The 16082-nt window shown below is 35.9% G+C and overlaps 1 protein-coding gene across 5 annotated transcripts in view; it reads left to right on the top strand.

Moving 5' to 3' along the window:
• The window catches only part of LOC150100330 (nicotinamide riboside kinase 1), a 213263-nt gene that overhangs the window by 19602 nt on the left and 177579 nt on the right, over positions 1-16082 (top strand). For all 5 annotated transcript variants that reach the window (XR_016549230.1, XR_016549229.1, XM_090402399.1 and 2 more), the window contains exon 2: positions 85-175. Coding sequence is in view for 3 of the 5 variants with exons in the window: in XM_090402399.1 (XP_090258525.1) it covers positions 85-175 (91 nt within the window). In the remaining 2 variants the exon portion in view is untranslated. The remainder of the gene's footprint in view (positions 1-84; positions 176-16082) is intronic.

A 16082-nucleotide genomic window follows, 5' to 3' on the forward strand; every position in this document is an offset into this window, starting at 1 on the left:
TATGTTTGTTTGTATATCATTTTTAATTACTTTTTTTAATAATTAGATAATTTTTAGTTATTTACTTATGTTTGATATTTACAGAGCAACATGTGGAGGAAAAACTGTGGCAGCTACAATGCTAAAAGAACATTTGAATAACTGCATGATTTTATCACAGGATGACTATTTTTATGTAAGAATTAATATAAATTTTGAATTAATTGCAAAGAATCTTTAAAAGTAGTGTAAATGATATATAATAATTACGTGTAGAACTTTGTATCATTGAAAGTTCATGAAGCTCATTCATATCATTGAAACAGTAAATTTATTTTAGAAAATAAATAAGATTGCTCTAGTAAACTGTCATTATAATAGAACTCTTAGGACTAAAAGAATAATTTGTTATACTGGTTTATTTGTGAATTTGCTTTACTGCTGATGATATGGTGACTTTGACTGGGACTTGTTGATTATTATAGTAAATTGGTCTACTGGTGTTTGGTATAGTGAGAGTTGACTCTAGACATAATTATAGTGTTTGATACTAAAATTAGATTTTAGTGTCTTAGACATTCTGATGTAAAATAATACTTATTAGAAAGGGTGAATATTGGCAATCCAATTTTTTTTTTTTTAGCAAGTTTGAATTTATCTGGAATGGAGTGACTATGCTTTATTTTATTATTAGTTAAGTATTTCCTTGCAGTCTGCACAGGAGATTCGGTTTAAACACATACATGCCTGTCAATGTTGGCCTTAATTCATGTTGTTTCTATCCACCCTTTCTGGTAGTACATTACAGCTCTTCACCATCCATAAGGTTAGGAAACTATTTAAATCACTTCTTACTGATTCCATGCATAACTTTCACTTGTGATTTCTTATCTTGCCCTATTACCTCTTTCTCACTCATGGAACCTTTGGATTTTCATTCACGTTAAATGGAGGAAAAGTAAAAGGAATCAGATGATAATGCCACCATGAAAACTGAAGAAAAATATATTTTAGATGTGGGACTAATTACTTTGAATGATTGCCAAATGAAACTAGAAGTAATTGAACAGTGGTTGAAAATATTCCAGAGGAATGCAATCAAGAGTACATATTAACATGAAGTAGAAAAAGCCATCAGAAACCTGAAACGTGGAAGAATGGTAGATGGAGATGGACCAGAAATGCTCAAACATGGAGGTATGAAAGTTTTATAGTAGCTACACTGTAATCTAGAAACCTGGTCAGAATTCCAGATGATTGAGTATAGCTCTCCTACACCCTCTGTCCAAAAAGAAACTGAAATTTTCGAAAATAGAAGAAACTAGTGGCGCCACCTGCCGTATCTTTTTTTTTTGTTGTCGAAAGCGGCAACCTTCATTAGTGTTGTGTCAACTGTTTATGACATTTGTTTCATTAGAAGCTGACTTATAGTGCCAAGAGTGACAGTGTGTTTTGACGAACGGTCGGAAAATGACTTCCAAACAGAGTGCTGCAATTGACTTTTGTGTTAAACTTGGTAAAAGTTTTACCGAAATGCATCAAATGCTTCAAAAAGCATTCGGTGATGAATGCCTATCCCATACTCAAGTTTATGATGGTTTAAGTAATTTCAAAGTGGTCGTGAGACGCTTGAGAACGATGAAAACCGGGCCATCCTAAAACCGTACTGAGTGAAGTTAACATCCAATAAAGTGCGTGATTTCATCAGAAAAACCTGAAATCGTCTATGAGATTGATTGAAGATGAATCGGAGATTCCAAAAGCAACTGTGCACAACATTTTGACTGAGTTTGGACCTTCGTAAATTGAATTTGCGATTTGTTCCCCACAAGTTGACCCGTGACCAAAAAATGTATTGAATTGAACACTGCAAGGACTTCATTAAAACTGCTCATAAGGACTTCCTTGAAACAATCGTTACTGGTGACGAAACATGGTGTTTTGAGTATGAACCCAAAACAAAGCAGCCGAGTGGCGACCACCAGAAGAGAGGCATCCGAAAAAAAAAAGTCGCTTGGAGAAGTCAAAGGTAAAGACAATGCTGATTTGTTTCTATGATTCCAAGGGCATTATCCACAAAGATTTTGTTCTCCCTGGCAAAACGGTCAATGGTGAGTTTTATCTTGAAGTTTTGAAGTGATTGATAGTGGGAATTCATCGCGTACGGCATGAATATCATGATGCAGGCAGCTGGTCACTTTTGCACAATAATGCACCATGTCATTGTTTGAACATTGCGAGACAGTTTTTTTTGATCAAATATCAAGTTTGTGTGTTGCATCACTCGCTGTATTCACTTGATTTAGCACCCTGTGACGTCTTTCTCTTCCCCTGATTTCATTTGCTGATGAAAAGAAAGCGATATGACACCATTTAAAACGTTCAAGCGGCAGTAACCATGACCCTCAACAGTATCCCAAAAACCGATATAAAAATAACTCATTTAATGAATTAATTGATCGTGCCAAATGCTGTATAGAAGCTGAATGAGAGTATATTGATTGAAATAAATGATTTGAATAATTATAATGGGCCTGTGTTTTATTTTCTATCAAAAGTTTGGTTTCTTTCTGGACAGAGGGTGTAGTATTCATAAAAATGATTTTTATGGATGCTATGTATAAAAAAAGAAATAAAAATAATGTTAGAATTACAGAGGAATTTCCTTACTGAGTGAATGCTCCAGGTAAGATTAATTCTTAGAATCCAGGTAAGATTAATTGTTAGCCTCTTCTGCAAGCATACAGAAGAGGCTAAGAAAAATTATGGAGGGAAACTTGGAGAGGAAAAAGCAGGATTCTAGCCAAAAGCGATTGTTAGGATCAATCATGGGAATGAGGATCTGTATATAAGTTTTGTAGATGTGGAAAAGCTGTTCAAAGTGCTACAGTTATATCTTGTAAATGGGATATTATATCGAGCAATACATAGTATTGGATTGTAAGTTAGAAATAAAGGAACTACAGGAAGATGAATTAAAGATGCCAAGAATTTATGTTCTTAGTTTCATCCTTTATCCAAGTGTAAGCAAACCAAGCTTGTGTATAAAGTATCTTCACAAACTGGGCTACTTCAACTACTGCAACGCACATATTCTTATGGACATGTATAATACAGTGGTGCCTCGTACTTCGAATGCTTCTAACTTCAAACCCAACACCAGAGTTCAAATGCCTGAAAATGCAAGAAATTTGATTCGCAGTCCGAACGCCATTTCTAGTTTGAACTATGGTCCAGGAATTCAGAGTCATATAGCATTAGACAGTTTCGGCACGCCATTGAGCATGCTTCTCCCCCACTAATTTCCCTCACTCACTTCCCCGTGCCTGCGCAGTGTGTGTGTCTGTCTCAGTCTGCTGTGCGTTGTCCCTTACTTTACACAGCCTAGAATTGAGTGATACATTTGTGTAGAGAATTTTTAACTGTTTTTGGCATTTTTTTTTTTTTTATTGTCCATGGCATCCAAGAATGTAGAAAGAACAAAACGTAAAAGAAAATTTGTAGTATCAACAATTGAGATGAAAAAAGAAATTATCATGAAACACGAAAGCGGTACATGTTTGATGGATCTGGCGACGATGTTTAAAATGTCAAAGTCAATGATAAGTAGCATTCTTAAGAATAAGGAAGCAATAAAAGCAGCAAATGTGGCTAAAGGTGTGACAACATTGACCTCCAGGAGATCACATGTTATTGAAGAGATGGAAAAACTTCTTTTAGTCTGGATAAATGAGAAGCGATTATGTGGTGAAATTATTACTGAGAGAATTATTTGTGAGAAAGCCAAACATCTGCATAGTGAACTTAAGAAACGCACACCTGAGACCAGTACTGAAAATGGGGAGTTTAAAGGAAGTAGAGGCTGGGTCGATAAATTCAAAAAACGAACTGGGATCCATAGTGTTGTCATGCATGGAGAGGTTGCGAGTGCCTATGTAGAAGAAGCGGACAAATTTGTAAAAACCTTTAAGGAGTATGTGGATAGTGAGGGATTTGTATCTCAACAGGTTTTTAATTGCAATGAAACAAGTCTTTTTTGGAAAATAATGCCCAAAAGGACCTGTATCACAAAAGAAGAAAAGATGACACCGGGATATAAACCTATGAAAGATAGAATTACTTTGCGGCTTTGTGGTAATGCTAGTGGAGACTGTAAGATAAAGCCTTTGCTCGTTTACCATTCTGAAAATCCACGTGTTTTTAAAAAGAACAATGTCATAAATTCGGTGTTATGTAGAAGGCCAACACGAAAGCGTGGGTTACCAGAGAATTTTTCACTGAGTGGATTTATCAAGAATTTGCTCCCACTAAAAGCTTATCTTACTGAAAAAAATCTACCATTAAAAGCTCTTCTAGTGATGGAAAATTCTCCTACTCATCCCCCAAATTTAGAGGAGGATTTAGTTGGTGAATTCAGTTTCATCAAGATAAAGTTTTTGCCACCCAATACCACTTTTATCATACAACCCATGGACCAGCAAGTGATTTCAAACTTCAAAAAACTGTATATTAAGGCTATGTTTCAAAAGTGCTTTGAAATAATCAATGCCACAGAACTAACTCTTAAAGAATTTTGGAAAAAGCATTACAACATTCTTCTTTGCTTAAGGATTGTTGATAAGGCATGGAAAGAAGTTTCTGTTAAAACAATGATTTCTGCTTGGAAAAAAACTCTGGCCAGATTGTATTTCAGTCAGTGAAGTAGGAAGCTGTGAAGAAGAGTCTGTTGTAAATGAAATTGTGTCTTTGGGTAAAGCTATGGGATTAGAGGTGAGTGATGAGGATGTAGAGGAGTTAATAGATGATCATAAAACTGAACTCAGCAGAGAAGAACTTCAACATCTTCACAATCAACAACAAAAAGAAGTGGAAAAAGTAATTTTTGTGGAAGAGAAGGATGTTTCCAATGCTGACCTTCAAGAATTGTTTTCTGTTTGGGTTAGAACACAAGCTATTGTGGAAAAATGGCATCCTAATAAGACAGTAGTGACCAGGAATATGAACTTATTTGATGACAATGTGATGGGTTATTTTAAAAATATCAAAGAAAATCATCAGTGCTGTTATGTTGTTATTTTTTCCTATATATTTTAATTTTTATCCTTAATATATATTTTTCTTTTAATACAAGACCTAGTCCCTCCAATTACAACAAACTTTGATTCTCAACTCATTTCTTGTGCACTCACTCTCATAGGGAAAGCTAATCTGTGTCACAGATTGATTTCTAAAACTTTGTCACGTTTTCATTCTAACTACTAAAGGTTATTCCTAAATTAAGAACGAATCCTTTAAAATTTCTATCTGGGGCAGCCTCCTTTTCAGATATTGACGATTTTTTTTTCAAGCTGCACCAGCCAATATCCTAGGATAGAAGGGACTCTTATTCAGAGAGACCTTCCCAGAACTTTATGCTCATACTCATTAAACAACACTCAACTACGGCTATGTAAAACTCAGCTTGCAGTCGTGACCTCTAATCTAACACAATATACTTTCTATTCCCCTCCCGCTTGGCCCGAGTTTATGAGTGGTAGTTTGATTTCATATTCAGGCAAGGCTCAGGTATAAGAAACAAAACATGTTTATTGGGACCTTAAACATTTACAATTATAAAAACATCACACACTCAATTAATTCAATATCATACTAAATCAAACTAGGAGAAACAAGTAAACCCTATGGCATATGAGTAATAACACTTTCCTTTAAGATAAACATAAATATACATAATATAAATACTATGAACTTCTAATCATTTCTGTCTACAATCTTAGTCTCACACATTAAAATTTGTCACATTCATCTATAAACGTTTCCAGACAATTTGTCTAATAGAAATCTACCAATATAAGATTAAGATGATCACTTAAAGTTCTCTAATACTCTTTCCACATTAAACCAATACGTAACGATTTTCTTTCCTCTAACATAATTGGGAAGTAGATAATAAAGTTCTGTATTTTATCATTTCTTGGCCGAGATACCTGGTCCGTTCACTTTTGTTGAACTCGGCTCGGTACTTCCATCAGATCATGTCCATGTGGAGGGTCATGGTAGTCTTCTGATTATGCTTTACTCTGCACCCAACATTGTGTCTCCGTCTATCTGGATCTGCTGCCGTTCATTCTCGTCTGTTCTGCCAGTAGCAAGGAAACGCTCCGCTGCTTCCTTCCAATGGGACACTTAGTGAAAGCTCGAAACTATAGATGCCAACATCTCATGTTTGGCACTGTTTGGAATCTGTCAAGCATCCAAAGGAAAGGGCTCACTGTCCGACATCTTCGTACCACCTTGAATTGATCAGGAACAAGCAGGTTCAAAGGAGACGAAAAAAAGCCCTGAGAAACGGCGCGAATCCCCTTTTATTCTCTTTTCTGCTGTCCTTTTCCACACGGCACTTGTCCTCAGTGCCCCTTGGCTAATCCATTATGCTCCTTCTCCTCTTCGAGTGCTCTTTTCCAGGAAAGCGAACTAGAGTCGCCTTCTGTGTAAGCCCTTGCTTCAAGCCTTATGCTCAAGCAGGACGGCTTGCAGGACCTTTGGACTATTGTTTACAACTTTACTTAGCCATTCACTGTATACAGAATGCCATAATATAACTATAATTAACACACAAATCCTCTACATGATTTTAGGATAGACAACATTAAATCTTATAAATCTACATAAAGAGATACATTTATTCTTACATCCAGTAAATAATTTCCTTATCTTCTGCTGGCGTACTTCTCTTTCAGTTGTTATATTAAACTTCTAAGTTATTAACATTAAAAAACCTAAAATAGATAAAATAAAAAAAAATTATTGAAATTTCTTGGATATGGGAATGGATTATTTCACTTACCATTATTTCTTATGTAAAATCTTGATTTGGACTTCGAACGATTCATAGTTTGAACAGGTTTCTGGAACGAATTAAATATGAACTACGAGGCCCCACTGTACCATGCATTATAGGAAGGGCCACTACCCAGAGCAGTTTCGACCTGTATCGAGATATGTTTAACTGCAGAAATACCTCTCCAAAAACTCATGCAATCCCTCAGATTATTCAACAATGAGTGACCCGAAGGATCATTTAACTCAGCAGTAGTTCCAGTCAGTGACAGGCTCACCCCCATCGCTGACAGAGCCACTCATATCTCAGGGAAAGCAACCACTTCAGCACAAAAGTACATCAGTGGGAGCCAGACCCAGAAGGTGTCACACCTTATTACTAAAAATACTCTGAATTAGAAATAGTGTTGAAAGTTTTTTTTCACTAGGTTATACTGTAAATTATAGATGCTAAGAAATTATATTTATGGTTTCTTGGTGTAAGCAAACAAAGTTTGTGTGAAGTAACTTCATGACTGGGCTTCTTATATATAGAGGCTAATGATTTCACATCGGGTTTTTTTTCCAGAAACTTGGGTTTTTCATCCCGTTTACATACAAATCAGCCCTTCAGAATACACTCAATTTACAGACAAAAAATACTAGTGGAGGTGGGCGGTAGATGCTGTTGATGGAGATGATTCGTAGTAGAGGTTCGGTGTAGTAATTCAATTATTATTCCTGACACCTCCAAGGTGTCAGGAATAATAATAATAATAATTGATGTGAAGTCATTAGCCTCCATATACAAGTAGCCCAGTTGTGAAGTTACTTTACGTGCAAACTTTGTTTGCTTACACTTGGATAAAGTATGAAACCGAGAATATAATTTCTTGGCATCTTTAATGTGTAGTATGATGAAGTGAAAAAACTTTCAACAAAAATGTACAGGAAGATGGTTTGATGTTAAATTAGGTTTGCGTGACAAGAATACATGTTATCTACAGTATTATTCATCATTGTATGGATCACATATGAAGGAATACGGCATTAAACCTGATATCAAAACTGGAAATGTTAATCTCAGCTTGTTCTTGTTCTTGGTTTCATCCTTTATAAAAAAGGAAATAAAATTAATGTTAGAATTACAGAGGAATTTCCCTACTGAGCACTCACTCAGTAAGGAAATTCTCAGTAGGGATATTATTCTGTTAAATAAATAAATCTAGTACAAGTCTGCAGGATTCACTAAGTAAATTGAGTAACTGTTGTAACAAATTTGGTATGAAAATAAGCAATAAAAAGATGAATTGAAAATAGGCAGGAATGTCGGAAACATCAACTGCCTAAATGGAGAACCTGTAGGCCAAGTTAAACATTTCAGCTATTTAGGCACAAATGTTAGTGATGATGGTGAATTAAATATGGAAATAGACAACAGAATTAGCAAAGCTGGTATGGTAGAAAGTTAGCTGAATATACTTGTATGGAATAAAAGTCGAAGTTGTTCAAAAATCACAAATTCAAAGTTAAAATTCACAGTTCACTGTTTAAACCATTTTTAAATTATGGACCCAAAAGCTGGATTAGAAATAAAACAGTTCATCAAAGACTGGAGACCACAGATTCAAGATTTTGAGAAAGATCAGGAGAGTAAACAGATGGCATCAATAATTGAATCATAGTAGAAACAAGAATATCAAATGGGCAAATCAATGTCAGTTTAATGCAGCAAATGTAAGGTCTTGAGGTTTGGGACACATCAATGGGAATGCTGCATACCCTATTGGAGGAGATATACTGGAGGAACTAGGGGAGACAAGAGATCTGGGGTTGATGATTGATAGAAACCTGAAATTCAAGAGACATATTGCGAAGGTGGTGAAGGTAAAATATAGGATTGCTGCAATAATGAGAAGGATGCTGACCTGCAGAGATAAAAGAGTTATCATTCTGTTGTATAAGACCCTGATCAGACCACACTTAGACTATTGTTCTCAGATTTTGTCCCCAGGATTTGAAGGGGATAAATTAACTGTGGAAAGGGTACAAAGGCGGATAACAAAGATGGTTTCAGGACTATACAATGTTAGTTATGAGGATCAGCTGAGGGGATGTGGACTGCAGAGTTTGGTGGATAGAAGAAAGAGAGATGATATGATTGAGACTTTTTAAACTGTTGAGTGGTGGTTACAGGGTTGACACTAGGGAGTTCTTTTGCTTGGTTGAACAGTGTGAAGAAGTGATGACAAGGGGCCATCCCTGGAAGTTGCAAAAAGAAACTGTGAGCAAGAGGGTGAGGAGTGGTTTCTTTGCATGGAGGGTGGTTGAACCGTGGAATGCATTGCCTGATAGTGTTGAGAGCGAGAATGGTCAGTGAGTTTAAGGAGTGGTATGATAGACTTTGTGTTTCCTAGGAGGGACCTCCCATTATGAGTCTTGATAAACTCGTGTTTCCTAGGAAGGACTTCCCACGATGAGTCTTTTGACTCCTTGAAGGCCTAAATAATAATAATAATAATAATTAGGAAGGACCTTGACATTGTGTTAGCATTCAGGAATTGTAAGCAGAGCTAATCTCAAGTGGTATGATCACTTAAACACATTTGGGAGAGGAAAGGTTAGCAAAAAAGGTTATTCATGCCAGGAGGATTGGTGTGGTAAGAAGTCCCTTAGAAGAGTGAAATATAACATCTGATGATATTGGACTCTTGACAAATAATGTGGAGGAAAATTGTTGATAGGAAGTTGGTAATGATGTAAACTTCACATGTAGTACTATCATAATATCCTGGACAACCCCTGAAAATACATATCAGGAATTTGATAATGGTAAGTTTTTAGAACCCTTTTAACAAGTATGAAAAACATCTTTTGTATTCTTAATGGAAAACAATTGTAGAACCATAGAAAAAGTAAAATTACTTCAGCTGTTAGGTCAAATGAAATGTGGAAAGCTGGTATGGCTGGAAGCCAGTCGAATAAATGTATATGACTTATAGATTTATAAATTTCTATAGCAAAATTTCTTTATCCATTTTATCTATAATGGATAGTTTGCTGTAGTGAATTTTCTTTTAGCCTAGCATTGTGTTTTATGGGGCTTGAGTCAGAATTTTATGATAGTTGGTTATGGTGAGCAAGTCTCTTATAATAGTGAGAATAGACTGCAGTAAATAAAAGAGAAATGAGCAAAAATGTTAAACTAGAAGTAAGCAAGATGGTGTTTAAACATATTTTAAGTGGTGGAACTGAAAATTTTATTAGAAATAACATTTAATTGAATGCTACATATTACAAATATGAAAGAGTTCTGAGGAAACTCAGAGGAATGAACATATGGAATCAGTAGCAGAATTATTAATATAAAGAAATCAGAAAGGCACTTGGCATAATTAGCATTCACTGGTGTGTGTGTGTGTTAGCTTTGATAATCTGGGGTACTATGGTCATTTAAACAGAATGGGAGGTGGAAAGTTTTCAGAATAGGTATTTGGTTACAGGATGCCAAGTAAAGATCAAGATCTAGTTGAATGATGCATTGCCTTAAAATTTTGGAATCAAATATTTGATATTTAATAAATATTTATTATTTCATAACTGAAAAGGAACTAGTGTGTGTGTGTCATGTTGCCATGTGTATGTTGGGGGTGGGGGAATAAAACAATGAATTCAGAGGAGTCACAATAAATGTCTTAGAATGATCATCCCTTAGATCTTTGGCAAATTAATGCCTCCATAATTAGTGAGGTTAAAAGCATTTCATAAGTGATGCTAATTCAAAAAATAGTCTTTCATGCCTCAAATAACTTATCCAGAGTATGGTCTGCCAATCCTGACTTGCCATAATGACAGCAAATATTATTATTATTATCTGAGACCTCCAGGGAGTCGAGGGCTCATCGAGAGAGACTGTAAATTACCAAACCCAGCTATCATACTTTCCCTTAAATTCATTTACACTAGATGCACCCACTACCCCTAAGGGCAAATTATTCTATTCACTCACTCATTTATCTGTGAGAAAAACCTAGCTCTTACCCCTTTCTTGACTGAGAACAACCTTAACTTCCATGGAAGCCCCCCCCCCCATGTTCTCTCCCTGCCTTCCATATAATGAAAAATTTAATCATTTGAAATGCTATAACACTCATTCAAAAGTTTATAGACCTCTATCATATCACCACTCTTTCTCCTGTTAACCAGAGTCTGCAATCCACATACTCGCAATCTGTCCTCATAATCTAAATCCCATAATCCGGATATAATCTTTGTAACTCTTCTTTGCACCCTTTCCACAGCTTCTTTATCCCCTTGGAACCCAAGAGACCAAATCTGCACACAGTAATCCAGGTATGGGCTTATCAAAGCCTTATAAAGAGGCAAAATTACTTCCTTATCCTTACATGTCAAGGTTCGCTTCAACATAGCAGTTATCCTCTGAGTTGTATTTGCAACTTTTGCTATGTGACCTTTGAACTTTAAATTCTTATTCACCAATACACCAAGATACCGTGCCTCTTTAGTTTCTTGTAGCATAACCCAGATAATATAATATGCTGCTGGAACTCTAATCATGCCAAAGTGCATAACTTTACACTTACTAACATTAAGCTGACAGCCATTTTCATTTGCCCAGATTTCCTAGTTTATTATTATTATTATTATTATTATTACCCCAAGACCTCATTGAGTCAAAGACTCATCTGGGAAGTCCTTTTATCACACATACACATATCATCATACCGTGTCTTAAACACACTCAAACTCCTTGTAGACACCACACTCTCAGGCAAGGCATTCCAATCATTCACAACTCTGCACAAAAAAACTTGCCTCTCACACCCTCTTTATACAGTTTCCAGAGATGACCTCTGGTTCTTCCCTGATCTCCCACTATTCTCTGTAGAACTTCTCTACCATTGATCCTGTAACAACCCCTTATCAATTTGTAGGTCTCTATCATATCTCCCCTCTTCCTCCTGTCCACCAGACTCTGCGAATTACATCTTCTCAATCTTTCCTCAGTCGCATTTGGACCCTTTCCAACATCTCTTCATCCTTCTGAAAACCCAGTGACCAAATCTGGGCACAATAGTCCATGTGTGGCCTAATTAAAGCCTTATACAATGGAACAAGAATCTCTCTACTTCTACACGTCAGAGTCCTCTGCATCATTCCCAGAAGCCTTTGTGTTGTCTCACAATTTTGGCAATCTGTCCTCTAAATTTTAGATCCTTATCCACCATCACCCCCAGATCTCTTATTTCCTCTATCTCCAACAATATATTCTCACCAAGCATAAATTCTGCATTCCATCTTTGTTTTCCAAATTTTAAAACCTTACATTTTGCAACATTGAACTCACATTCTCATTTCCGTTCCCAATCACTCAATTTATTCAAGTCTTCTTGTAAGGCCACAACATCTTCACTACTCTTTATGGTTTGTCCCAACTTTGCATCATCTGCAATCAACTGAATATCTTCATCCAAATCTTCGCCAATATCATTAATGTACAAGTTAAACAGTAATGGCCCTGAAACAGACCTCTGAGGCACTCCACTAGTGACTTTCCTTTTCCTGGATATCGCACCCCCATACACAACTTGTTGATGCCTATCAGATAGCCAGTCTTCAATCCAATGCACTAATCTAATATCCAACCCCATCTGTTCTAGTTTGACTGTCAATAGATACCGCCTCATTCAAACACTTTTCAAAGATTCCCATGCAATGCTGACATTTCTTCCATTCAATAACTGATACCATGGGACCAAAGATAGTATTCTTCTAAGTTGGTCATAATTTCATGCTTTGTAGTTCAGCATGTAACCTGTTTTAATCGGAGCTTCAATACAAGTAGATGCTTCCTAAGAAAGAACCACAATCACTCTCACTAATTGGTGATAAAATAGCCATATTCTTGACAGAGATCCCTTCTGATGCTATGAGCAAATCCAGCACTCTTTGACCTCGAGTTCCTTCTTTCACATGCTGCTTGAGAAAGTTGTCTCGCAACAATTATGTCTTGCGGCATAATGATAAAATTCTTTTGGATTGCCTTTAGCTTGCATGGCCAATTTCTTTTCATACTCCGTTTTGGCTTTTCTCACAATACTCATTACTTTTCTGGCTGACATTTTTTTCCTTTTTTTTTCCCCATATTTTTCCACATTTTTTCCATATAGGTTTTATGTTATTCAGAGTGGATTTTAACAGATATACCAGTCTGTCCATAGTAAGCTAAATTACAGCTGTACAGAACTTGATACACTCCAGGATGTGTAAGTGGATGAAGCTTTGGGAAGCTTACCCATTAGAGCAGTGTTTCCCAGACTATGTTCTGCGGAAAGTGAATAAGTGTTCCATCAAAAATTATCAAAATTAATATGAACCTGGAATGGTTTTAAATGCTACGACAAGTTTAAACATATTTGAAAATCAGGTGCTCCTCACTTTGCGTGTGGATTGTGCTATTAAGGCCAGCACTTGCTGGCCTTGACTCAGCCACTGGCTGGCAGCTGCCTGCAGTTGTCGACACCTCCAAGCACGAGTGAAGTACGGAGGTATCTATTCTAGGAAATGTGCGATCACAATCAAGGTAAATGCAGTGTGCTGCAGCCTATCATGCCTGTAGTGTGCGCGTTCGCATTTTTGCAATGCGATACAGCCTGCTGCAGTGATATTGTGCTCTTAGCTTTACATTAAATACAAGACTGATGATACTCGACTCTAATGAAGGTGTTCTGCTAAAATTTAAGGATTTGTGAAGTGTTCCGTCATAGAAATAATTTGAGAAATGATGCATTAGAGAATGGATGGCAGCTGCTAGTTAGATTTGCAAGTTGAAAGTGGAATGGAGATTACTCTGTGGAGAATTTTTAGCTATTTTTTTGAGAAGTACCCTCAATATACGGAACGATAGTTTCATTGTAATCTTGCTTATTAAGTGTAGGACAGGGATTAAGAAGACATGCAGTATTGTATTATCCTGTGTTTGTGTAGGTTTTCTATAAACAGAAAATAATAGTAAAACATCATTCAAAAGATGTATAACTAGCACATCTAGTAGGGAAAAACAGTTATTTGTTTCTTTTTCTATTGTGAATTATATATTTGGCAAATAGCAAACAGAATTCTGACAAACACCTAGAACGAAAATGCTATTAAAGCAACTGATATAACAAGAAAGAACATACAAGAATATAAGTTACTTTCATAACTCTGCTACTAGTATGTTCTTTCTTGTGGTTATATCAGTTCTTTAATATCATTTTTGTTCTGGGTGTTTATCAGAACTTGACCTATGAGTCTTACAGATGTAAGACTCATAGGTCAAGTTCCAAAGGAGTGGAAGGAAGGCAAGATTGTACCACACTATAAGGGTGGTGACAGAACTCAAACTTCAAATTATAAGTCAGTCTGTTTGTCAAATGTTTGTGGTTAAAGTGTTGGAGAGGTCAGTGTGAACCAGGATCCAGAATTGGGTTAACAACAGTGGTATTCTCTTTAATGAATGGCATGGATTTGCTCAAGAGAGGTCATGTTTTAGTAATCTACTTACTTATTATAATAAAGTGACAAGTGCATTAGACGAGGGAGATGGACACACAGTGGTATACTTAGATTTTGCAAAGCCTTTTGATAGATTTCCACTTGATAATGGAGATTGGCTGTCTAATAGGTAGTAGCAAGTTCTGTATTTGGGAGCAATATCCTGGAAGAGGAAAGTGACTTATAGTGTGCCTCAGGGGTGTGTTTTATGGTCTGTATGTTAATGATATTGGAGAAGATTTGAATTGGGATATTCTGTTGTTTGCAGATGATGCAAAGTTGAGAAGAACTATGATGAGTAGAGTAAATGTCGTGGCTCTACAAGAGAACTTGAATAGACTGAGTGAATGGGCACAAGAATGGAGATACTAGTTCAATATTGCAAAGTGTAAGGTTTTAAAATTTAATAAACAAAGATGGGATGTTGAATTTACACTGGGTGGAGATATATTGGAGATGGTGGAGGAAATAAGTGATCTGGGCTGATGGTGAATAGAGATCTAAAATTTAAATAAGATAACTGATGAGGAGATAGCAAAGAGTAATATATGAAGGAGTAAAATCTAGCAGAGGCAAGGTAACTGTTTTAGAATAGGTATGCAAGCTGATGTGAAAATAAAAACAAAACAAAAACTTACATGAAATTGAATTTACTAATTGTAAAATTTTTGCCTTAGTAACTTAAGGCATCTTCAGTACATTGATAATAGAATATAATTAAAATGCAAATAAAAGTATTTGAAAAAGCACCACCATAGCATAAGTAAGACAGCAAACAATAAAAAAAAAACATATATGCAGATATAATAAGACTATTATATAAAATAAGATATGATAATAGGAATTTACAGAAGATTAATACAATAATATTTTCTATAAAGAGGATATCTGAAGGCTATCACATTTAAATTTGGACAGTGTATATAGACCTCACAGCTCGCTTTATATAATTGTTCAACAAGGAATCTACTTTTATGCAAAAGCTTTTTTTCCCAAATAAAGTACTCTATTTGGTACAGATGGCATATTCAACAAAGCCAGGTTGCTCAGGTTAGTGGTACTGGATATGAGATTTATGTTCCTCACAATAGACACTGCAGATCTCCCAGACTGTGAAGTAAGACAAGCTACAGGAGCAAGGAATCTGGTAGACACCTGGAAAAGTGAGTGGAAGAAGCATGTCTTGAGAGAAGAAAAGGAGGGTAGAAATCTTCCTTACAGGGTGAAAGGATACTACAATGTTGAGAGACCTTAAGCTTTAGCAATACTTAAAGAAATTCCCTTGTACTGAAGAAGAATCCAAGAGATTTCTTCTGAGATCTAGAGACTTAAATGGGAGAAATGTCACCAAGTAGATGAACTTCAAAATGTTCCATGTAGTGGTTAGCAATTATAGGAGAAAGAGGACTTCCCATCGCTGTATCTTCAATCTGCTGATATAATTTGGATATAAAGTTGGAGAATAAAGTCAAAAAGTTTGATGTAAAATCTTAATCAAATTAATAGTATCTGTCAAAAGAATGTTAGTGAAAAGAGATACTATATCTAGACGAATCATGGTATCTGAACTATAAATTTTAGATTTAAAATCCAGAGTTTATAATATTTGTATCATGTCTTCCAGTGAAGTTAAATAATAATCTGGATAAGTACTTATAAACCTTGGATGTACAGCAGCCAGTGCACTCTACTATAGGTCTTAATGGAAGATCAGGCTTGTGGATCCT

Source organism: Typopeltis vanoorti, chromosome 13 (genome assembly GCF_054136105.1).
Source record: "Typopeltis vanoorti isolate ZY-2024b chromosome 13, IOZ_Tvanoo_1.0, whole genome shotgun sequence".
Taxonomy (NCBI): domain Eukaryota; kingdom Metazoa; phylum Arthropoda; class Arachnida; order Uropygi; family Thelyphonidae; genus Typopeltis; species Typopeltis vanoorti.